At 32.7% G+C, this 25,721-nt stretch overlaps 2 protein-coding genes and 1 long non-coding RNA gene across 7 annotated transcripts; 1 reads left to right on the forward strand and 2 right to left on the reverse strand.

Moving 5' to 3' along the window:
• Nucleotides 1-2,160: 2,160 nt before the first annotated feature.
• LOC148607439 (fructose-bisphosphate aldolase-like) lies at nucleotides 2,161-12,271 on the reverse strand. 3 transcript variants are annotated; one of them, XM_088544357.1, is made up of 9 exons: nucleotides 12,171-12,271; nucleotides 8,804-8,854; nucleotides 7,463-7,599; nucleotides 6,392-6,658; nucleotides 5,957-6,117; nucleotides 5,188-5,271; nucleotides 4,275-4,449; nucleotides 3,494-3,693; nucleotides 2,161-3,146 (listed from the first exon to the last, which is right to left on the reverse strand). In XM_088544357.1, exons 3-9 carry the CDS (start codon nucleotides 7,572-7,574, stop codon nucleotides 3,054-3,056), a joined length of 1,092 nt encoding a protein of 363 aa, XP_088400483.1. In that variant the 5' UTR covers nucleotides 7,575-7,599; nucleotides 8,804-8,854; nucleotides 12,171-12,271; the 3' UTR covers nucleotides 2,161-3,053. The 3 variants fall into 3 exon arrangements, with proteins under 3 accessions (XP_088400483.1, XP_088400482.1, XP_088400484.1); XM_088544356.1 differs by lacking the exon at nucleotides 8,804-8,854 and adding an exon at nucleotides 10,244-10,329 and having other exon boundaries at nucleotides 7,463-7,575; XM_088544358.1 differs by lacking the exon at nucleotides 8,804-8,854 and having other exon boundaries at nucleotides 7,463-7,575.
• Nucleotides 12,272-16,260: 3,989 nt separating this feature from the next.
• On the forward strand, nucleotides 16,261-25,640 carry LOC148607440 (SWI/SNF-related matrix-associated actin-dependent regulator of chromatin subfamily B member 1-A-like). The gene is made up of 10 exons (XM_088544359.1): nucleotides 16,261-16,388; nucleotides 19,273-19,378; nucleotides 19,928-20,054; nucleotides 21,091-21,228; nucleotides 21,623-21,750; nucleotides 22,902-23,068; nucleotides 23,635-23,743; nucleotides 24,197-24,278; nucleotides 24,627-24,758; nucleotides 25,375-25,640. The coding sequence occupies exons 1-10, from the start codon at nucleotides 16,293-16,295 to the stop codon at nucleotides 25,412-25,414; spliced, it is 1,125 nt and encodes a 374-aa protein (XP_088400485.1). The 5' UTR covers nucleotides 16,261-16,292; the 3' UTR covers nucleotides 25,415-25,640.
• LOC148607441 (uncharacterized) lies at nucleotides 16,608-24,633 on the reverse strand. Of its 3 annotated transcripts, none has more exons than XR_015915004.1 (3): nucleotides 24,489-24,633; nucleotides 20,886-21,002; nucleotides 16,608-16,763 (listed from the first exon to the last, which is right to left on the reverse strand). It is a non-coding gene; the product is annotated as an uncharacterized LOC148607441 (long non-coding RNA). The 3 variants fall into 3 exon arrangements; XR_015915005.1 differs by lacking the exon at nucleotides 16,608-16,763 and adding an exon at nucleotides 18,621-18,798; XR_015915003.1 differs by lacking the exon at nucleotides 16,608-16,763 and having other exon boundaries at nucleotides 18,621-21,002.
• Nucleotides 25,641-25,721: the final 81 nt, after the last annotated feature.

Genomic DNA, 25,721 nt, shown 5'->3' on the forward strand with positions numbered 1-25,721 from the left:
TAAATGTTGGTAAAGATATGAGGCTGACTTCACAGTATCCTTTATCTCAAATTCTTTGTGCTAGATGCGATGTATGAAATCCACAAAGCTAGGATTGTTTAATGAACATACGTCATCAATACGGCAGGAACTTAGATAAAAGGATATGGTTAAACGCAGTTCTTTCTTCTAAAGTCGGCGTCATCAGAATGAAAGAATAGGTAAGCGAGAAGAGGAGCACAATTCGTTCCCATTGGAATGCCGACCATTTGTGGAATAACGAGTCCACTACACTATACAAATATTTTGCCAATAAAAAATTCCAGCCTTTTGAAAACATATTCTACGGTACTTGGAATCGTTTCTTTTTTCTTTTTTTTTTTACAAAATATGAGAAATCTCTATCAAGTACTGTTTATCTGTATCTAGGTGTACCGTCTTTTCTGAAGCAACAACTGACGTCTTTCGTAGACACCCGATTTGCTACGGTGACTTAATAAACGTTGTTGGATCTTTATTAAATTCTAAGAGACAAGTTTATTTGATGACTCTTGCACAATTTAGTGCTACAAAAGCAATATATAAACATGTATAATAATTAAAGAAACGGTAAGACTCTGATTTTAATCGTTTTGGAATGGGGCCAAAAAGAGGGAAATACAGGTGTATGGATCTCTATGAAATTGTACAAGTTCCGATACCACAAGCGTCAGGATCGCTAAAATACGATATTGACCAGGGAACCAGATTACCCCCGGCCTACTACGCTACACTTCCGCGCTCAAAATTAGATTGAGATTATGAAGAAAAATATAGAAAATAAACTGTTCCGAAAATTTCCTAGTTTGGAATTGCATTTGAAATAGCTACCCTATTGTACACTGGTTAGATCCAAATATAAGTAGCATGTTAATGAGCTAGTCAAATTTCAATTCTTTCTTTCTGATATCCTCTGAGTTTCCTTTGCAAGGAAACATACAATGGACGGAAGGGAGCTCATTTTCCCATCAGGAAATATTTTTTTATCAAACTAAACACATTTATATATTTGCACTTACTTAGTCCAAAAATTCATTAACTTGTTCTTGAATGGGCGAAGTAATAAGTATTTTAATCCCAAATATATATTTTTATTTTAAGTAGAAATGTAAATTGCATATGATAAAAAAATATGTAATAATTGTACATAAATGCCTCTTTGTTTCGTACTTATTAAAAATGCACAGCTTTGTATGTCAACATATATATACACCAAACATTAAACAAATTTGTTTATCAAGACTTTCTTGTAGAATAGACATAAAACATAAAAACACAAAATATTTAGGTTGAAGAGGAGGATCCAATCTAAATTAATTTTGGATAAATTTCTTGATTTTCTGATGAAAGCTTGCACAATTAGTATGTACAATGCACAGGCTGGTCCAAGAAAGGTCCTATGTGACCTGACCCCTTTTCAGAACTAAACCTTTTTTAAATTGCAATAATTATTAAAGCATTATAAAACTAGGTCATAAAAAATATTTATTATTTATTACTGACTTGTTAAAGCAAGAGAATTTGATTCTTATTTTTCCACTTTTTTGGGGAGAAAAAAAGTTCCCATCTTTGTAAGTATGGATCCCCCCAAAAAAGTGTAAAACAATTTATAATGTAACTTTGAATAAAAATTGACCATGACCTTGTGTGACATCATCAAAATGTTTGTATGGGAGAGCATTTCAAGGTTTTTTTCAAGATTGTCTAAAACAAGAATGAGAATCAACAATATATTCATAACAAAATTTGGGTAAAAATATAATTTTCCACCTAAAAAAGTAAATAATTGAGACCAATTGATTAAATCAATCTACAAAAACCATGTTACACAAGTAAATACAATAAATGACATATTGCAAAAAGTCGACAACAATTATCGGTAATTGTATCTAAATAATGTATGAAAATTTACTTTAGTATAATCCAGATCACATAACATAACTACATTTATATGGTATTATTATTCCCTGTCCATAGAATGCATCAAACATTTGCAGATTCATCATAACAAAGGAATTTACAGCAAATATTTTTGTTGGTAAAATGGTAATTTAAGTGTTTATTCTGCTGTTTGTACCATTTATTCCTGCAAAAATCATTTAAATTGATTCCATTCCATATTTACAAATACTTGTTTAATAAAAAAAAAAGCAGGCTATACATTTTTAAGAAACAATTTGTAACTTTTACACCTTTTGGGTTTAATTCAATATACAAGCTATTGCAAAAAGGGAAATAACTCCAGAATCTGCAAATATATAAGGAATTCAATGTTAAGGATTATAATATTGCTTAGCAATGTCTCATAATTGTGATAATTCAACCTCAAATTCATTTAATTTTGTTGTTGAATTTTTTTGCGTATCTTATATAAATTCTTTGTAAATATAAACCACTCATAATATTTTGTTTGTACATAAACATGGATTAAAAATATTGCACAAAAGAAATAAAAAAATTGTAAAATTAAAATAAAACTTTTTCTGTAACTTGTAGGTAGATCTGGCTGATACTAAAAATACACCAGTTATAATACCGTAAGTGTAGATGGTTAATTAGTCATTATTTCAGGATTTACACAAAAAAATTAAAAATAATTCTATAAGGGTTACCTTTTTTTTAGATTTATAATTACAATAAGCCAACTTATTTTATTGGATATATTTTTTTTCATTTCAGGATATCAATTGGATTTCACTACTACATTAACTTATTATCATAAAATTCAATCTGTTTAACATGTATTTCATAATATAAAACGTAACTTAAAGCTTTACAATTTTTTTTTTGCACACGAAATTAAAAAAGAAATCACTTTTGAAAAAGTTGGTTTGTATTGTTTTATGGATTAGTGTCTGTGAAATTAATGATCCCTCCTTTGGTTTTACTACTACAATGAGTCAATATGTTAATGAAAAATGGTCCCAATTATAAATTCCAACACTATCAACAAACCACTAATCATTCTTCCCACATTTAACAATATCTATGTTTCCATAGTAACAACAATCACTTCCTTTTGTCCCTGGTCAGTTTTAGTATGTATGTTTCGGTACAAACAATGATTCTCCTGCAGCACTTCCACTGGTTCCTCCTTTGTATTGTCCCATGGCTGCCAAACCATTGGCCTGAAGAAAAAAAAAGGTTACCAGTTCAGTATAAAAAATGATTATTAAAAATTAATTTTTTTTTAAAAGTGTCCATGTCACTGATACCTTTTCCAGTCTTAAAACTCAAGCAAACATGTCCTGTAAACAGCATGCACAACCAAGACAATTGTAGCACACACAATATCAGTACTAACCATCATGCTGAAGCTGCATACCAAGTTTTAAGTCATTCTTATGAATATTATTTGAGTTTAATGTCCTCAACAACTTCAAGCAGATACATATTATATTTAAAACAGTACACATGTATACTATTTCATGAACTATCCCAAGTTAAGGATTTTTTAACTTATTCCAAAATTTACCTTTGCCCTGGCAATGAGTTGTTCCTGGGCAGCTTTAACATTCTCCTCCTTGCCTTGCCATGCCTTCAGTACACTAGCCTGGAGGGCCCTCCCAAAGGAGAAGGTAAGTGCCCATGGTTTTCTACCAGGGTATGTGTTTATTGCATTTAAGTTGATTGTTGAGTCTTCTTCTGATTGTCCTCCTGACAGGAAGGTTATTCCTGGAATAATTAAATAAATGGTAGATTTAGTTAAGTACAATATTCTTTTATTTTTTAGAAAGAGCAAGTATCTTCTTTTATAATTTTGATATTTTGCAGGCATCCATTACATAAGCAGTGAAACCTGTTGTCACTAAACCCCAATAAAGCAGTCATTTTATGAGGTCCCTACATTTTAGTTCCAATGTATTTTGAACAATTAAACTGAACCCTATCACCTGCCTTATCCAATGGAATTCTTCAATCCAAAAGAAGTTTGGTAAAGACAAATTTCAGTATACAATGTACTAAAAAAACGTTTCTACTCAGGAAAAGCTAGTGGAAATAATTAGCTTCAAGTAATTTTGCACTCAGTGTGAACTAAACTTAACACTTATGTACCAAGCTACAGTTTCATTCCTTTGTGAAAACACTTATACAGATACATATTTACCTGGCATAGCTGTAAGTATAGTTCAAAATGTATTTACCTGGAACAACTACAAGAACAGTTCTAGTTATATTTACCTGGAACAGCTACAAGTACAGTTCTAGATATATTTACCTGGAACAGCTACAAGTACAGTTCTTGATATATTTACCTGGAACAGCAGCTGGTACAGTTCTAGATAGAGCAAGAACAGTAGCTTTGGCATTCTCCTCAGGTGAATATTTTTGTGGACAGCTCTGACCAGCTGTTACCATGTTTGGTTTCAGTAATGTTCCTTCCAGATAAACATGGTGATCTGATAGGGCTTTGTATGTAAAGGCTAATACCTAAAATAATATTCCAATAGTGACAAGCAACAAGCTGACTACAAACTTAAGCAGTAAAACATACGAAAATCTCTATTTTACAGACAACAGTTTCTATTTTGAAAGGTGTTAATATGTGGCATGACACCTTACCTGTGTTGTAATAGGTAGTGGAGTCAGTCAACTGACTTGGCTAAAGAATTAATTCTTAAGCAAAATAAGTTTGTCACTGCCCTATTACACAATGGTCTAGAGTTTGATAATCATTCAAAGGATATAGGTTTGTTAGTTGAATAATGCTCTCCCCATTACAAATACAAATGTATCAGTGTATAAAGTTTAGGATGATGCTACCCTAAGTTTTGTAATCACCTGACGAAGCTGATCTGGTGACAACAGGAACTCTCACATTCCCATTTTTAATGGAATAGGGGCTATAATTCATTAACAGAAAATGCAGTTTACAACATACCAGTATTTAAATTTGGGCTGTATTTTATGATTTAAAGCTTTGTTTCAATATTTGAATAGATCTGGGTCTGCCACAGTAAAATTATGAAGGACTATGAAACAAACTGACTGACAGACAAAATTTTGATTTGCTCAATACTGAGCTCAACTATAATACATCTTCAGTCCAGAAATAGTTCAGTTCAAACATGTTTTAATTTGGTTGCTTTCATCTTATGTGTACAAAAAAAAATAATTCAAGGTTGAAAATAAAAAGTTTTAAATAACAATACATAGATTTATAGTTACCTGTTCAGTGACTCTTTGTGCTGTGATCAAATCATGTTCTCCATCACAAAGAACTTCTGGTTCTACAATAGGTACTAAACCATTCTGTCAAAATACAATAAAATGTGTTCAGGTTTGGAAGATTTTATATGTCTGTATATAAATATACATGTATTGCCTCCTGTAGGCTTCATATTTCTTCTGGTAATGTAATGGAAAAATATTCTTTCAATAAAGAAAAACGACAAATACTAAACATATCTGAACCATAGAAAACCTACTATATAATTTATAGTAGGTTATCTGAAAATTATGGTCATCATTGCTGTTAACTGGACAATGTCCAAGCTGTCTTTTTTCTCTCAATCAATTTACATTCACACAATCTACAAATACTCATAGGCAGGGGGTTACGATGATACCCCTCCTTTTTGAACAAGGATGATTTAACAAGTGAATAAACAAAGCAGAAATTGCTAAATATACTGTAAAAAAATTGTCATGGTAAAATCTGTATTTGAAATAGCAGAAATCTGTTCAAGAGTGGCTCAAGATTGGTGCAGCACTATTACAGTCAGGAACAATTTATTCCATGTAACCCCTTCAAACCACCCCTAAAAATATTTCTTGCTACTTCCCTACTATAGTTTGTATTTGTTGTTCCAATCATTTTCTACATTTTTTAAAAGAAAGACATTCTAATTACTTGTTTTATTTTTTTATTTTTTGTTTTTTTTTATGGCATTGCAGGGAATAAAACTGAAAAACTTTTCTAAGAACAGCAACAAACCTGCTGACAAATACTGGCATATCTTGCCAGAACATTGGCATTCTCCATCATTGCTTGGTAAGTTGGAGTTTCTGATCCAATTTTCAGTACACATCGCCACTTTGCAAACTGTGCCCCATCTTTCTTATACTGTGCACATCGCTCAGCAAGCCCATCCAGTCCTGTTCAACCAACCAAATACATAAACAGGTGTACATACCAATACTTGATGCATGATGACACAATAATTATGACTTGGTTTTTTACAATTAGATGTGTTTCAAAAAAGGCATAACGAAGACCAATTTATTTTGTGGATGGGTTTACAATACAGTTCATATAAAGTTAAAAAAACAAATCAAATACACCCTACAAGATAAAGTAACCAAATATTACCATGAATAAAGTCAATAAAACAAATCAAACACACCATACAAAAAAGGTAACCAAACATACCCTGTGTTGTTGATTCACCATCTGTTCCTCCAAGGGGAACAACTCCTTTATCAACTTTAATGCCAGGAATAATGCCCTTGTCTTTCAGTATTTTTACAAAAGAGACATCATCTTTGGTAGACTGGTACAGTGTCTCATGGAAAAGAATGACACCGCTGATGTTTTCTGCTACGACTTTGTCAGAGGTGAACAGTAATTCTCTATAACGTCTACGATTCTCCTCATTGTTTTCAACTTGTATGGAGGCAAATCTCTTTCCAATTGTACCTGTAATAGATAAACAAAATATAAGGATGAATTATATTGTGCTACTGTAAAGATGTCAAAATAGAGCAACATGACACCATATCATAATGACTGGCATGCACTGATGGCTTCATGCATTCATAAATTATTCTTGACAATATGGGCAGCCCTTTCAAAATATATCAAGAATCAGTTGATATGATTACAATATACTGCCAATGAATTTTAAAAAGAAAGGAAAACAAATTGGAAACGTTTTATCTTGAATGACTAGTCACTCAAGTGATCTCTGTAAGAATAAGGCGGTAAGTGAATCATTGTGGAAAAAACACACAAGACTTTGATGAAATCTTATTCAAAATGTTATCTGAAATGCATAAGTGGCATTAATTTCTATTTTAAGTGTCAGTGACGAAATATAAATTAAAAATCCCAAACGATGTTAGAACTGTCAAATTTGGGAAGCAAATTTTTGATCGTTTCCCCGGCAGGACTATATATGAAATTCATCATCTAAGGGAGATAACTCATTTTTACCTTATCATTCTATTGTAAATTTTAATTCCCTTCTCTGCATCTTCTGACACTTCAAGACGAACTAACTATCACCTCATCTTCAATAGACTATAAACTATGTGCCCACATTGTCAAATCATGTTTTTCTTTTTAGAATGATTCATTATTTTTCAATTTTGCCTGATTCTTGCAAGATCAAAGGCTCTATGCAATACAAAACAAGCATTACTGAATTTAAACAACTCAAAGATTTATGACACTATTCTATTTACATCATATTGTGTAAAGTTTTCCTTTTTTTTAAATTACCTGTTGACTCATCAGCAGCAAGGATCCCTTTTCCAGGTTCTACAATAGCATTGGCTACTTGTCTGAGTTCCTCTTCCTGTGCTGGTGTAAGATATTGTGGGAAGGTAGGCATTCTGTATGTTTATTAAAAAAATATCCTGAAATCAGAGAATTGTGCTTAACAAAATTTTAAGCTTGTATTTAATACTATTTGACACTTTTTAGTGTGACATGGCCTCAGTTACCTACCTGAAAATACAACTAAAGGCTCTAGAGAGCCTGAACCACTCACCCGGAGAATTTGAAATCATGTGGTCATATAATTTGATCATTCAAAAAAAGGCTGACAGTGTTATCTATACTTACATCTTTCCTGCCACCCCCTGAGCCACACAAAAAGTAGATCCTTGATGGAGGGCATTGAGGTCAATAACCCTGTCATACCAAGACACTGGCACTGGTTTCAGAGGAGTTGATCATTGAAAGTTGGCCAATCAGTAGCTTAAATGGCCTCTGGAGGTCATCTTGTTTAATCAAGTGGAACCAAAATTTTATCATATGTTTAATTTTTCCCTTTTATTATTACTGCCAAGTTCGGTCACCTCATTAACCCTATCAAGTTTCAAAACATTGGCACCTGTGGTTTCAGAGGAGTTGATCTTTGGCCAATCAGAAGCTAAAATGGACTCTGGCTGCCATTTTGTTTTTTCAAGTGGAACCAAAAGTAAATATTTTGTAGAGACTTTTGCATACATCACATCTTTCAAATTTGGTTATACTGGTAATTGGTCAATGGGTTTTCATGTAGTTGAGCAAAATGTGAAATGTTAAAGGATGATTTGGGCAAAGTGATGGCATAAGCTCACAGGAACCTTTGATCTAAGTGAGCTCAAAAGAGGGTCCTATCTACCACAAAGTAGGACTCACACTAAGAACAAAGCTCTTCAAATACTAAAAGGTTCCTCTCCAAGATTTAACAAAATCTTAAAAATAGATATTAAAATGTTTTGCTGACTGGCATTTCTGAACATGTAGCTATTACCATTTTTTTTTAAGAAGAATGAAAAACTGTTGGAGACAATATTTGGGACAAATTACCGCAATTCATCACAAACTTTTTAAAACAACGGTATTTCAGTTCTACAAATAAGTAAATGATTCAAATTTGAAAGGTAAGCATATGATAATTATGTCTTGAATTCAGTCCAATGTCTCATCTTTTATTAACAAATGCAAATTTTTGTGTTTCTCCATTTCACATTGAAATTGTAATATCATTAAAACGGTACCAGTATCAATACAAATTTAAATCTTCACTGAAAGAATGAAATAAAGTTGCGATAAATGAAATGTAATACTTACAATTAGTATAACCAGGTGGATACAGGTATTATCCTTGAAGTTGATCACAACCTAGATAGATAAGCATAGAGATATACACATCAATCGAATGTTCAGGTGATAACTACATGTACATATACACTACAGCTTTGGTGCATTTTACATTTTCCACTTGCCATGGTGGATGTGGACACATGGCAAGCAAATCGTTTAAATTGCTTTTGATTACATGCGATGCTAGTATTTTATGGAAATTATCCCAGGGAAAAATTGCAAAGCTAAATTTTCATATGTTTTGTAAAATACATGAAAACATATATTCACATGCTTTTTTTATATGTAAAAACACCAACATGAAAAACATATGTGTAGGACTACCAAGTTAATTTAGGAAAAATAAAAATTCATATTGTTATTACTGATATATGTTATAATAGAGAATACATATATATATTGTTTTTGTAACATTAAAAAAACAATGTTTTACATTCACAAAAATATAAACTTTCGAATTAAATATGTTTCCATTTGTTTTAAAACACGAGTATTTTTCTTGTGTCATTAAGTAACTTAATCAATGATAATATGAACTAAATCTATTAGAGATCTCACAGAGAGATTTATACTGTAAATATGAACCCTTTTGTTGGATTATCTCCTTTTGTAAATATCCAACAATAGTTATCTCCCTTTATGCATACCCAGCTTTGATTTAAAGATTCATCTCCAAAGTCTATGGAATGTTGGGCTTACAAGGGTATATGGATGGATGACTGGACAAACTGACTCTGAACTCCAAACATATGAGAAGTTTCTTCAACTTCTCCACCAGTGAGGATGGTTTCACATGAGCTGTAGTGTATTTGACCTTATAAGGTTTCAAATCATGACATTTTGATAACTGTTACATGTAGTTGTTAATGTCATAGAATTATTTTTTATTGGAGATGCACTTGTAATACACAATTCAGAAACAGGCAGACTGATTACATGTACATGTATAATATGTACTAATTTACAATACATGTAGCATTGTAAGGATTTAGAACAGTTGCTGGTGTAAACAAAACCAGTAAGATAGAAGTATACCATTCTAGAATAAAGTATGCATTGAAATTTTGGTTGGTCATTGGCGGACCCAGAAATTCTGAAAAGAGGTGGAATTGTACTTCCCCTGCTATTCTCAGGTAGACCTGCCCTTCCCTTGCTATCCTCAGATGGACCTGCCCTTTCCCTGCTATCCTCAGGCGGACCTGTCCTTTCCCTGCTATCGTCAGGTGGACTTGCCCTTCCCCTGCTATCCTCAGGTGGACCTGCCCCTGCCCTGCTAATGTGGACCTGCCCTTTCCCTGCTATCCTCAGGTGGACCTGCCCTTTCCATGCTATCCTCATGTGGACCTGTCCTTTCCATGATATCCTCAGGTGGACCTGCCCTTGCCCTGCTATTTCAGGTAGACTTGCCCTTTCAATGCTATCCTCATGTGGACCTGCCCTTCCATGCTACCCTCATGTGGTCCTGCCCTTTCCCTCCTATCCTCATTAGATTACTGATTGTTCAGATAACATATATAACAACTGAATAACATTACAGAAAGTTCATTATTATCCCACGGGCTGGTGGCCCTTAGGGTGATGTAAGAGTATCGGGTTGTTACAGCATGTGATTCAGATTTTTACATGTAATATTCTGTATGTATTAACAATGTTATGTGGTGGATTATATTTATTTCATAAAATGAGGTCAAATGTTTTAGGAAATATAACAAATATTCAAGACTGAAAACCAAAATTTCCTAAACCACCATTAAAGAAAGTGTATTTCCTGTAACTATTATGAATAAAACTCTATGCAAACACACTGAACTGTTGAAATTACAAAAAAACTTAATAAAAAAAAAAATGTGAAGGGAAGTAACTGACATATTTAGTTTTGAACATAGTAATGAATCATTTTACCTGACTTAGGGAGTTTTTAAAAAAAAAAAAAAACATCCTTCACTACTCTTTCACTGATCCCAATTTTTGTGGGCTACGAATTATTAATTTTATATCTACCATATTATATGTAAAAATAAAATTGAACAAATTAAAAATAGAGAAAACAAAGTAGAAGTACAATAAATGAGAAACAAAACACATGTGACAGTAAAATAATAATAATAATAATAATCATAGCTGAAAAATGCAACAATTTTATAGTAGGCTATAAAAATCCTTGACAAAAAGTAAATAAGGAGATATTGCCAATTTGAGATGATTTATCATTTAATATTACTGTAGACTGGAAGATGAAAAAATAAATCTAATACAACATATTTTTTATTTGCATGAATTATATAAGAACAATCTAAATGCCAACTTCAAGCAATTAATTTTAATTGTTTCAAACCTACCAAAGTGGCTTGCATTACATAGACATATACATTTGTATATAAAAAACCTGTTTCTGGCAAAAAAATTGCTAAAACAGATAACCAAGCTCATATAACTAAACAAAAGAATGATAAAATTGTCCTATCTAAACATTTGTTTGAATAAATCAACAGGCTAAATTTAATCCATTCTCAAAACAATATTTCTTTGTGACTTAACATTATGTAATATAGTCCAAATATTTTACTTGCTCTGACACCTCTGAGGCATAAACTAAGAAATTACAACAAACTTCAAAACTAAATCATAACAGATTAAAAAAATTCTTGTATCAAGTTTAAGTTCATGCTTAAGTTATGCCGAATTGCATAACTGGTAATTACTTTAATTAAGCTTTGATAAAAAAAGGTCTATGTAGAAAAAATGGGTGTTTATGAGTAGCTTATTATTTCAGAAAATATTTAATTCAAAACCATGTCAATGTATTCTTTTGAAGTATTAGGATTACCATAGATGAGGAATAAATAGTAAAATCATTTTTGGAGAACAATTCATGAGATGTATCAAATTTCTCGTCACTAGCCGGACTAGTTCTATAACATAAAACCACACATTTTATGTATATCTTTTGACAATAAACAAAAAATGAAAATATCCGATGAAAACATGAAATATATCTGAAAGTTTTATTACAGAACTGTATCTGGATAGGACTTGTCAAGCCAGATATTACACTAATTTACACACCCTGATCAAGCCAAGCACAACGCCTAGTAAACCAAACATTTTAAATAATAGCATGTATCGAATGCTTATTTTCAAACAGAGTTAAAATATTGTCACACATCTTAATATTGTATAAAGATCCAGATATTTATGTATGACGCAACTTTATAGTTTTTCGTAAACAATAGAACTTCGATTAAAAGGTGTACAATAGACTGATACGGAATAAAACAGCAATTCTTCATTACATATATATAAAAGGATGTTTATGAATAAAGTGTTAACATACCTTGAATAATTCAAGAGAATGTCAGCACAAATACAACTGGACTTTCTATCCTCCGAACTGAGACTTCGCAGGGCTTCGATTGTTTACCGGATGCGTAGAACAAGGGGGTGTGTATCGTTGGCACTCAACGATTGGTTAATACATTGAACGACCTTGACATCTTTCCTAGCGAAGGGTCCTACCAAAAAGCGCCCCGGAGCGCCCGGGGAGGAAATAGCATCCGTAGAGCTTAATCAAAGTACTCATGTACTGAATCCATTTATATCGATCGTTTGAATTTTTACGCCTCAAATAATCGTCAAATTGCAAAAATTTGGAATAAAAGGAAAGTATTGGGGTAAGAATTCGAACGTATCTAAACTTAAGCTTATTGATGTAAATAGTTAATGTTGAACTCTTTAATTTATTGTTAAATTTACCATTCTGATTACGAACGACAATACAAAAAAACACACACCAATTTCATGATGCATTTTAGCAGTACGCTAGTTTGCGTAATATTCAGCCTAGATGAATGAACACAAAACTCTCCGACATACTGCGTAATTGAGCTGCAAACTACTAGTTGGCCTTTCCCAGTTTCTAAATATTTTCAAGTCGAAATTTAATGTATCGACCTTCAGGTCGAAACTTTCTGTCAATTTATTCAAATCCTTATATACATGCTACATTCCTCAGTTGATGTAAGCTTTATAGCTCAAGAGCTACAAGTTATCGCATAGACACCTATGTCTCAATTAAAGTGCTTAAGTTTCTTTGGCATATAGTTCCAGACACACGTACATTAATATGAACGCCATGGTCTTAGAATACAAGTTCAACAATTATGTATGGTGCAGACGATACTAGCCATGCACTTTTAAGGCCTTGAAGCACCTGCAGAACCTGCAGGTTTATTATCTTTACACATGACCAAAATAGCCCCATTCAATGATTATTACAAAAAGTATATCACCAGATCACAGACTGATACCATTCCCGAGAAATGCATTATCGAAATTCCTATGCCATCGTCTAAGAAAAATTTTATTTTTATTTGTCATCTCCGGGCTTTCGATATCATAAAGCGGTAACCGTAATAAAAATACACGATACAGTGAGTGATGCATCAGAATAGTTTCGGGGGGGGGGGGTTATGCTACCCTTTTGTAAAACATATGGGAAAGAAATGAATGACTAATGATACCCTTTTATATAAGTTTCTTGATCGGATCCACTGCTCCTTTTTGTAATTAATTGGATCCGCCAGGGCCGGCATGAAATATCAGAATACATCTTTAGCATTCCGACTATTCATAGCCTCGCAGGTTTTCATTTCTATTTATATTATGCGTCTAAGAATAAACAGGCAACTTGTATATATAGACAGTGCACGACTGACTGCATTGAAATAATCAGGTACTGATAAGAGAATAGAAGACAACTATTTTAAATTGGATCGTTGTTAATACAAATCAAGAATTTATAGATAGCATATTTAACTCCTTGTACAAATGTACAATCCTAATTAATCAGCCAATTAAGTTCACAGTAAAAGTTGTTTATTGGGTTTGTTTATTGGCGTAAATAACATAGAATTTAATTTGATATATAACAGTTCTTCGTGATGTCATCACTACATATATAACAGTTCTTCGTGATGTCATCACTACATATATATATATATATATATATATATATATATATATATATATATATATATATATATATATATATATATATATATATATATATATATATATATATATAAATTTATTCTGATAAACCGATGTAGGTACAAAGGTATGCAGAAATACAAATTACATCATCACATTATTATTTGTACAAGATGACGAGGAGGGATGAAACATCTTAGTCAATATGAATACACAAGTTAAAACAAAATGAAGTAAGAGGAAGAAGATAATAAAAAATATGTAGGTGGAACGTCAGCGAGAATCTAATACATCATTTATCTTACGAATAAATAAACACAAGTTGTTTAGTTTTGACTGTTTCTTCTGATTCATTATTTTCTTGAATTTAACAATATTGCAATTTGTTATGAGTTGCCTATCTATGTATTTTTTCCTATCGTCATTCAGTAAAGTGCATTCCATAATATAATGGTATTCATCCCAAATAGTTGTGTTACACAAGGGACATAGTCTTTGATCTCTCTGAATATTTATCCATCTTCCAGTCTCTACTGGCAGCTTGTGGTTTGTTGTCCTAAATTTTGCTAATGTTACTATGTCCTTATTTCTGAGTATTTCCAAATAATTTTCAAATTCCAAAGATTCTTTGTATATTCGGTAGTTTATAGATTTAGGTGAAGTTTGTACATTTCCAAACCAGGATTGTCTAAACTGATTTTTCAGTCTTTCTTTAATTATTTTCTGTAAGTTCGATGTTGTATTCTGGCAAGTCCATAGATAAGAATAACTGCAAGTATCAAGTATATTTTTAATTTTGTCGAGCCATTTTGATCGGAACGTTGTTTCTTGACTTAGAATGTACATGTAACGGAAAATAGCAGTACTCAGTTTCGTATCTTTGCCTAATAAGATTTTGGACCGAAATGACACCATCCTGGACTTTATATCGATTTCAATGGGATATTGTCCTAATTCAGGGGCGTAGCTAGGCCTGTTTTAATTGTACGCGAAATTACGGCGAGGGGTCTTTGGGGGGGGGGGGATTACTTTATGGTGTTTATTGGAGTATCATTATGTATTAAAAAGGATTTGTCATTCCATAAAACCTTTATTTCATCTTTAAAATGTGTGTTTCTATTTTTGTTACTTTTTCCGAAAGTACGCAACTGCGTACTTGCGTAAAGGCAGCTACGCCTCTGTAGTTAGTACTCCATAGACCATATCACTGATAAATTATATGTTCTTGCTTTCTGATAACAACATACATGGCGTTTGTCGCTTTTTGTTCTAGTTTCATTTTGCACTTTTTAAAACTCCCTGTCCTATAAAATATAATACCAACATTGACTGACTGGCATGGGGCATCAACTTTACATCATCATAATTTTGAAAATTCTTTTGGTTCCCTACACTGCCAATAAAATTTTTTTATCCATTGAAATTTAAATAAATATCCAGTAATTAGATTATATGAGCATAATTTTAAAAAAAATAATTTTATATGAAAATGAGGTGTATATGTAAATATCATTATCATTCAAATTTACTTTTTCAAGTAAAAGGGCTATAAATGTATATACAAAACATGAATTATTTTTTCTAAATGAAACATTTTACAGAACCAAAATCGGATATAAAATAACAAAGTTATTAAAAATCATCAATCTCTGTACAAAACACTTGTCGTTATTTGTTCAACTAGTGTTATGTAATTTGGAGAGCTTTGAGTTTTTTCCTGATGCACAAACATTCGTTCAAAAATTTGATTAAAGTAAAGTTGGGTGATATGGGGAAGACGAGTAGTACATTGTGTACATGTTTAGTATTCTTTTTATGGATTTATTTCTACATGTCTCACACAATTTACTCCATATTATGTGTAGTAGTCAAAAGTGCAGGACACTTTCAGCTGCTAAAAGCTATTCAGTAAGGTTTCCAAGTGGTCAAAGCAAAAGAAAATTCGCAGTTAAAATATCTTAGTCCGATCGGCATCGCGGCCTTGCCTATAGCTATGATGCACGTGTAGTTCTACCCAGACTCATCTATTAAGTACATTTCATTCTGTTCTTTTGTGCACATTTCAGACGGTTTGTTTGTCTAGAAAGATTCAGATTTTTATCAAGAGTACGAAAATTTAATTTAAGATATACACTATGACATAAAATATTTTAAAATGTAGGTGCCGAATTAACCAAAGACAGGTGCCGATTTGACTATTTGTGTAGGTACCGAAATGACCAGTTGCCGATTTGACTTGTACCCGATCTATCACACGGGACGAATTAATGGATGAACGTCGGTTTGTGTAACTTGTATATCTTTGAGAAAAAAAATTGGGTCAGTTTGTTGTTTTTTTTTAATCATACGGTGTTTTACAAAATATAAAATATCCCACTAAAAGTTTAATAATAAATCAAATGGTCCGTGTTTATACAGGTCCGAATTGGTCACAAATCCATTTACTATCGAGTTATTTCCCTTAACCATGGCGTCGATTACGTTTGGGACAAAGACGTTTGGTGAAAAACCTCAGAAGTTTCAAATCGAAGATGGTGGAGAATATTATTATGTTGGGTCTGAAGTACGCGAATAACAACTATACTGAATTTTGCACCTTTGTATTTCATGCATGACCTAAATTTCCCGATAGGAGTGTCTGGCCATCTACTTAAATTATTCTGAGCTCTCAAGCCTCTTGACCGATGAGTCGTCTATAGCTTACTTCATAATTTTCTGTGTAATAAACAAGTGGATGTGTCCACCACTCTCTGAAATGGTCACTGGACACCAAAACTGAACACCATTTGCGTACAGTCAATCAAACCAGAGACAAGGACATAATAAATTTATATATACCTGACCTTGGCCAAACTACTGGTGAGGGAGTTAATCTTGTTGTTTTCATGACAGAAACAATTCACCAAAGTGAGAACTTCTCCTTGATTTTGGTCCTCTCCTGTAAAACAAGTTAATGCCTAAAATCTAAGAAAAACCTTTACAATCATGGAACTGATGTCCCTGCGGCCAGTGTTTTCACGCAATGTCTCATCCGCTGTATAATGGAAATAAAGTAAGGCTCATTTAAAGATTATTTCTTAAAATGTTAAGGAATAATCAACTGGTGAAGACGTTTCCCTATAATTTCATTGATGAAAATTTGTTAATAAAAAGTGATTGTTGAATTAATATTTGCAGTTGCTAATTTCCACGGATGCTGTCAAGTGAACATATCCACAAGTATCAATTTTTGCATTTCCAAAAAAATGTTTAGAGTTATATAGTGTAAAAAAAAAATCCAGTTCATGTGTACTATTTTTTCGCCGTTTTCTGTCCATTGGAAAATAGCAAAAATTTATATCATGCAGGGTTAAAAATTAGGAAATACAAGGCGAAAGCCCATACCATATTTTTGCTTAATATTTTCTATATATTCAACTAAATTTTACCCAAAAGTTTGGTAGCCTGGCTCAAAATGTAGTAGCCAAGCCTACATACTATTTATTGGAGCATGCGGGGAATCATCAGATATTTCGTAAGTTGACAAAATAAGATCATGGTTTAGTAAATAATAAGAAACAACCTATCATCACTGTTTCATAGATTTATGGAACTAAACATGAAAGTACTGTACATGTATGTCAACTTTGATTTGCCATTTTAAATATAAATCATTTAACTGTTACACTATTGTTTTTACAAATGTAGCCTGAAGGTCTTAACTGCACTGACCACCCATCCAGCTCTGTAACATATTGATGATATTTTTTAAAAATTAGGTATCATACAATGATTTTCATTGAGGAATACAATTTTGGTGAACAGAATGGCGAGAATTACTTCTGTCTTGAAAACGGCAAGATCTATTCTCTGACTAGTATATCTCCTAATAATCAGAGGTGGCAATTATCCTGCTTCTTTAGCAATTGTATTGGGTCAGTTTGCTTTAATGAATTGTTTGCCTTGAGTCCATTCAATCATCCTATAAAAATGTTTTGTACAGTTAAATAGATGCATTATTAAAATCGAAGGAAATGAAATGAAGTTAATACTGGAAATGTTTCTACAGTTTCAAAGGGACATTGGTTGCTGCTTAAAGAATTATACATGCATGCGAACTATTAAGTCATTTAAACATTTTTTAGCTTTGTTAAGTAATTTTGTTGAAAATAAGTTAACAGAGTAATTTTTTATAGTGAATCAATCTGCACTGTGAAAACTGATTTATTCAACGGGTCAGTTTTCCTTTCCTCGTTTGTCTACCCCAGACTTGACTTTTTATGAGCAACTCTGCAGGTGTTTCTAGAAAAGTAGAGGATGCTTACCCTACCAGTACACCTGGTCCATGCTCCCAGTTTTTAGCACGAGTCTGAGTTGCTCATTTGCTTTTGTTACTTTGAATGTATGATTTTAGTTACTCTATGTTCTTTTTTGTGCATGTCTGTTTTCCATGTCTGGTCTTTGTCCCAGGGTTGCATTCTTTTGATGACTGCTACAGCCTTGGTTCCCTTGATTACTCTTTTTGACTGATGCTGTGTAGGTACATGTTGGGCTGTCAAGTTTTCAAGACTCAAATCCATGAGATTTGACCAAAGTTTGAAATATTAAGGGAAAAAAAAACAATATATCAAAAGAATATGTGGCCGAATCTTCAAAATGTGGGAGTCTCATGTTGAATGTGTGAGAGTTGGCAAGATTGATACATGTATTCTCTTAGTGGTAAACAATACATTATATTCTAGTTCGCCTGGCTCAAGCGAACATAAATTATTTAAACAATTAAAACTGGACACTTATAGAAATGAGCTCTCCTAGCCAAAGTAGCACACTTTTATTTTACAAAAAAAATTATTTTAATAGTCTGGTCACCGAGACCAAAATACTCCAGACTCTATACAGTCCTTCTGTAACTCAGAAATTCCTACAAACACCACTAACTGCCTGTCCAAACACTGACTTTTCAGACATCAAAAACAGCATTCATAATACACATTCTACAAAACATAACAAAATTTAATTTCTGATAAACGTTGCATTTCATAATCGACAGAATTAGATCTTATGTACAAGAGACACCTTTACAAAATTTTAGATAAGGAATTTTGGTGGTGGGGGTGGGTGTAACCGGTGTGCTACTAGGCAAAGCTTTGAATGATGAACATCCTTCAAACATCCTTATTTATACCCTTATAATAGAAGATCATGCTTTGCATGAACCTGCCAACAGGGGTGTTAGTCGTTAAAGTATTCATAAATAAAACATATACCTGTTTTACAGGTATACATGTCAGTACGTCACACTTAATTATAGTCATACCTGCAAACATGTTTATTATTTGTAAACATTAACACATGTTCACCTGTGTGCATTAACTGTAACATTTATAAATATATGTATTCTCTTGTTGGTAAACGATGTTTATTCAATTACTGTATATGGTGATCTTAATTTATTCCTTTATTTTCAGGTTGGAAATTATCTTCGTATGTTCAGAGGCTCCCTCTACAAAAGATACCCATCATTATGGAGGAGGTTGATGACAGTTGATGAAAGAAAAAAAGTTTCATCACTTGGTATTTGAATACTTTTTGCATCGTCTAATTAGTTTTTTCAATATTCATTTCTGGATTCCATTGAAAACTCCAAATAAAACTTAACTTTCCCTCAATCAATGTCTGCTTGCCGGTTTTAGCAAATTCTTTCAGAAATTCAAGTTTTCTATTGGCCAAGTGGGAAATTAAACTTATCTAGCTTTCCCCTCATTAAATTTTCACTTGCCTGAGGTTGTGGAAAGTGGGTCTCTTAAATCACTAACTATTTAAAATATGTTTGCCTTAATTGTTTTAGATGAAAGGTACAGAGACGGAAGTGTTTTTTTAAGCAAGGGAGACAAGAATAGATTTTATGCTTATCATAACTGAAAAGAATTTTGCAAGACAAATGACATCGAACTTGGCTCTTGTTTAATTTTAAGGATTTGTAAATGGCTTTATATTACTCAGTAATTTTATTTTCAGTGATAATACACCAAATATCAAAGATTTAAGTATTATATACTCATAGGGAATGGGAAGGACATTATATATAGAGTTTAAATATTCTATGATGTATTTATTTTATAGGTAATGGACAGCCTGCACTAGCAACAAATATAACACTACTCAGAGCATCAGAAGTTGACCAGATCTTTGAAGGCAATGATGAAAAGTTTAAAACGTTGTCCATAAACAGTGAGCCAGCATTTAACACGTAAGCTCCATTGTACAATTCTCTTTAGTGAATAAAAATTGCATGGATTATTTTTAATTGTGCAAACTTAATATAACACAATATGTAATCAAGATAATTTTTTGTTAATCTGACCAAATTTGGTGTTTAATTAAAAATAGTTGCATTTTTTTTAAGACCGCAAAATAGAAGGGTACAATGCATGGCGTTGTTGTCGTTCGTAGACACTTGGTTCTTGTGCCACAACTTGAATATTAGTTAATTGATCTTTATGAAATTTGACAACAAGGTTCCAAACCACAAAGAAAGGTTGGTATTGGTTTTGGTTATGACCCCAATCATTTTGGAATTAGGGCCTAAATCAAGTATTTCATAGAATTGAACTATACCACTTCAGTAAAAACCATATATTGTTCCACTATATTTTATAACACAGAGGTCAGACCTGGTCTGATTTTGGGGGTAAAGATTTGATCCATTAAAGAATGAGAGGCCAAAAAGGGGCCATAAGCAAACATTTTCCTGATGTCAGGACAATAAGTTGACTATGAGCAATTGGAATCTCTAAAATTGTGCTACAAGGTGCCAGACTATTAAAGGAAGTTTTAGATTCAATTTGGGAGTTGTGACATGATTGCCTATTAGGACTATAGGCCTAAAAGGGCAAGAAACAAACATTTGCCTGATGTCTGGGTGATAAATTGAGTAAGAGGAAATCGATCTCTTTGAAATTGTACCACAAGTTGCCATACCCCTAAAGGAAGGCTCGGATTGATTTTAAAGGTTGTGACTGGAACCATTGAGTAATTAGGGGCCAAAAAAGGGTAAATTCAATTCTGGTAAAGTTCTTACTCTGTGATAAATGTTTGATCTTTGTCAAAATTCAAAGTTGTATCAGACTTGAATAGTGTGTCCATATTTTCACCAACTGTTCAGGGTTTGACCTCTGCGGTAGAATCAAGCTGTATCCTACAATACATTTGATTGAAAATGCATTTCACAAGTAAATAGATATTGAATTGGTTTTATGCAGGTGTTAATGTTTTTATTTTTGTAGAAGTGGCTTGAAGCAAAAAAGAAGCAGCTGGGTGCCAACTGTACCTAGTAGTTCCCACCATCTAGATGCTGTACCTTGCTCTACACCTATAAATAGAAACAGACTTGGCAAATCTAAAGTCAGAACATTTCCAACATGGTGAGTAGCTAAAAGTCTTGCTCTGCACCAATAAATAGAAACAGACAAGTCAAGAAATTTCTAACATGGTGAGAAGATAAATACAAAAGTCAATGTCATAACACATTTTCTGAAAAGTTAAAGAACTTTATAACGCCAGGAATATTAGATAAATTAATGAACCTATAATAATGGTCATAGTATTTTCATGACATGGAAAATAAATGCATTGCAGATTTTAGTTCATTTATTACACTGTCGTTCCAACTTGGTAAATAATGCATGGTAGATAGGATTCTTCACTCTTGTGCTTTGTTGTTGTCATTTTCTATCATGAGCATTTTCTCAATACCTCTTTTTGATTGATGATGCTTAAATGCTCAATTGTTTTTTAACCAGTAAAATTTTGTTTCAGTTTTGACGATTCAGACCCTGCTCAAGTACACGACAATTCTAACCAACCAGAACAGTTAATACCAATACGTCTTGACATGGAGATAGATGGACAAAAACTTAGGGACTGTTTCACATGGAATAAAAATGGTATGCTTTAAGTACCATTCTGTGTAGCCCCTTGCAGGTCCAGCTGTTAAAAGAATAGACGTGCAGCAGCTCTAAGGCGATTAAATAGTGCTCAGAAACCTAGCCTGGGGCTTGGCGCTCTGCCCACAGAGCATCTGGGATGTGTGCCTCGGGTGGTGGAATGGGGTACACCTGACATGTTACGTGCTGGGGTTGTCAGGCTATAATCTGGAAAACCTGACTGCAAACCATAGTTGTGCACTGTTGGGAAAGATGTCACGTTCCTCGCACTCTAAAGAACCCTGCTGTGTTATTCAATAGGAGTAGGAACCTTTGCGCTCCGCCACAGGAGTTAAATTGCCTGACCTTACCCATCACTCCCGTTTTCTAGTGGCAATCAAAATTTGTCAACCCTATTATCCTTGTGTCCCACCCTTTTTTTTTCATTTCATTATCACTTCATGTTCATTTTATCATCCATTTCATGTTCATCACCTGAATAGAGCTGAAATATTGCTGCTTGGACGTTAAACTCCAACAATCAAACAATCAACCATTCTGTGTAAGAATCAGAAAATGGGTGGCACATCATATTATTTAATTTGGCCTTTTTTGCTTCAGATATATTCAATACACCTAGAAAACAACTGAAAAGCTATTTAAACTTATCTGGAATCATCTGTGACCTATCAAAGTCTTAAAAAGGCAAATTTTACGAACACTGATGGTTATTTCTGGAGTTAATTCAGGTATATATACTTGGTTAATGCAATAAAATCTCTGTGTTTTTTCCCTTCATGTGCCACACCTTATACACATTTTGCCTGATTCATAGACGGAGAAGTACTTAATACTTCGTTGTAATGGTCTGATCATTAGCTTTTTGAAATGTTGCATGTTAATGAATAAACTAGTAAGGAGATACTGAATGTTTTTTTTTTTATCTAAATTGGGTACAAGCAATACTGGACTTTAATTTTAAAATATTTTATAGAATGAGTTTAAAATTGTAATATTTAGGGTTTTAATATCTTCTTGGAAAAGGAGACGGTAAGCATAACAAATGATTTTATTGGAAAAGATTAAAATAAATAAGTTAGAAAATACACATATAATAAGAGTATTTTAATGGAAATATACATTAAAAAAAGATATTTTAATTTTCTTTGCAGAGGGATTGATTTCTCCAGAGCAATTTGCTGAAATTCTTTGTGATGATCTAGATCTGAACCCTATTAACTTTGTTCCTGCAATCTCACAAGCTATTAGACAACAAATTGATGCCTACCCTACAGACAACCTTCTTGATCAGCAGGCTGATCAAAGGGTCATATTGAAGGTAGGTCAAAGGTTGTCAAAGTCACAAACTCTTTTCACTAAAAATATGAGCCAAAGGTTGTCAAGGTCTTGTCAATTGTAGACATATTGCAGCTTAAGCTGCAAACATAATCTAGATATGCAGGCTGATTAAAAGATAAGTTATAGTTCAAAGGTAGTCAAGGTCATTTAGTTAATTATTAAATGCTTCTTCAATTTTCTTCTTTATCAACAAACTGATTAAAGAATCATTTCAATGTTATATTTCTTTCAAAACTGGAACTTCAATAAATGTCTTTGAGTGTTGACTAATCAAAGATCCTGTGTAAATCAGGTCATTGGTTACTGTCAGTAATAAAACAGCAACAACTGGACAAAATGTCTGGTTGGATACTTATTTTCATTGTGAATGTAACACTTAATTTTTTTTTATCATTTGCAGAAGTAATTTTTTCTCTGACAGCTAGAAATTTCTCTTCAGCAGGAACCGTGTATCATAAAAAAAAACTAGTAGAGACTGTGTTGTACAATTATATATCTGAAACAGGAAACTGATATTTTATAAAATGATGTTCTTTCATTTTTCAGCTGAATATACATGTTGGAAATATTTCATTAGTAGACCAGTTTGAATGGGACATGTCAGAACCTGAAAACTCACCTGAAGAGTTTGCTAACAAATTATGTGCAGAATTAGGTCAGTAAATATACAACAATTAGAGGATTTTTTTTTGTGTGTCTGCTACTGATCAATTCAAAGCTAATCATGGAATTCGGTGTTTTATAATTTATAATTTTTTTGGCTAGCTACTTGAAAATTTGACATGAAAATTAGCATTGCCATGAAAATAATAATACATGCAAAGCTTTCCCTTTGCTAAATTAAACTTGCCAGTCTTTCATGCTAATATTCTGAGCAGGCTCAAATGGTGGTTCCACAAGGTAAGTGCAACACTGTAAAAAATCAGTTGAAAACTGTTGGAGTTTTTAAAGGGAAGTGTAACATTTACTTTGTGGAAGTACTTCTAAGCCTATTCAGATTAGCAAGATAAGGTCTATAGATTCCTATTCACATACCACAATAAGCCTTTATGATGTATTAATATTGTTTTAAGTATATATTGTATAACCTCCTTCGTGTTTTTAACAGGTCTTGGTGGTGAATTTGTGACAGCAATATCATATAGCATTAGAGGACAACTTAGTTGGCACCAAAGAACATACGCTTTTAGGTAAATATAGTGTAAAACCTTGCTGTGTTGACACTCGGTTTTCATGCAACACTTCATGCGAGTTGGTGGATCTTGATAAATTTTGTGCTAATTTTCTGAGCAGACTCATTTGGCACTTCCATGAAGTAAATGCTACACCTTCCAGTAAAAAACCAATGGACTACATTTTTTTGTAATTGAAGGGGAGATAATCCAACTTAAGGGTTTTACCTGTTGTAGATGAAATATGGTGTATTAACTATGTGAGCCTGTTCACTGTATTTCTAATTCAACATAATCTCAAAACGAAGTCATGATTTCAACAAATCTCTTCAATCTGCACTTGTATTAAACAATTTCTGTATTCAGTGAGGCCCCATTACCAACTGTTGAGGTAGCCATTAGAAACCAGAATGAGGCTGACTCATGGTGTCCATTCTTAGAAACATTAACTGATGCTGAAATGGAGAAGAAAATCAGAGACCAAGACAGAAACACTAGGTAAGATAATCTAATGAAGAGAAACATTTGGTAGGATAAATTGCAAATTTTTGCCCCTGCTGAATGTACAAGAAACACTGAGTAAGATAAAGTATAGTTCTTGCCCTCCTGAATTATAATGGGGACACAAGACAAAATGAAAAATTTTTTTTCTTGACTCAACTGAATGAACTAAAAATTCAGAAATGATTTCAATTTTTTTTATTGAAACATTCTTCTTGTTGTCACAGTTTATTAACTCATATTTTCATAAATTTACCGTAACAGTCTCATATTTTCCTGATGTTGCAAAATGTAATAGTTTTTCTCTTAAATATTACAAACAATAATTTCTGACTAAATGTGTACCGAAGATATGACCAGCTGGATAAAATCATTTACAGAATGACGCATAACATTAATGATCAAAAAGCTACAAAGGAAATAAAAAAAGTGTGGTGCTATCCATATTTGATTTAGGTTGACCTTCATTTCTGGCTCAGTTCAATTTTCAGCCAAAAAAATGCACGTAATTGGTCACTTTGACAAGACTTTGACTCTACAATTTAACTATTTTAACATTTTGAAACATTTGAATTGTAAAAGACATTACCTATCTTCTTTCTTGTCATTTTAGGAGAATGAGAAGATTGGCAAATACTGCACCATCTTGGTAGGACATGAAAGGAGTAAATGATTCTCATCTTCATTGGCGGTGCTTGTTCATTACCATTAGAAATGATTCATAAAGATAGAATGAAAAAATGATAGACCAAATTAGCAAGAATGGAGGGGAATTTATCTGTTGTGAATGACTGTGGAGCCTGTATGATTGTGTATACATGTACTTGTATGATATGTGTATTCAATATTGTGAATGTGCAATAAATAAATTTAAATGTGTTGTTTCTATTTTTTCTGTTAATATTATTTGTTATTCTGATGGTAGGTTTTATTGGCCATGAGTTGTCAACTATCAAATTA

The sequence above is a fragment of the Perna viridis genome, chromosome 9, assembly GCF_037379345.1.
Source record: "Perna viridis isolate PV_CMFRI_1.1 ecotype Kerala chromosome 9, ASM3737934v1, whole genome shotgun sequence".
NCBI lineage: Eukaryota > Metazoa > Mollusca > Bivalvia > Mytilida > Mytilidae > Perna > Perna viridis.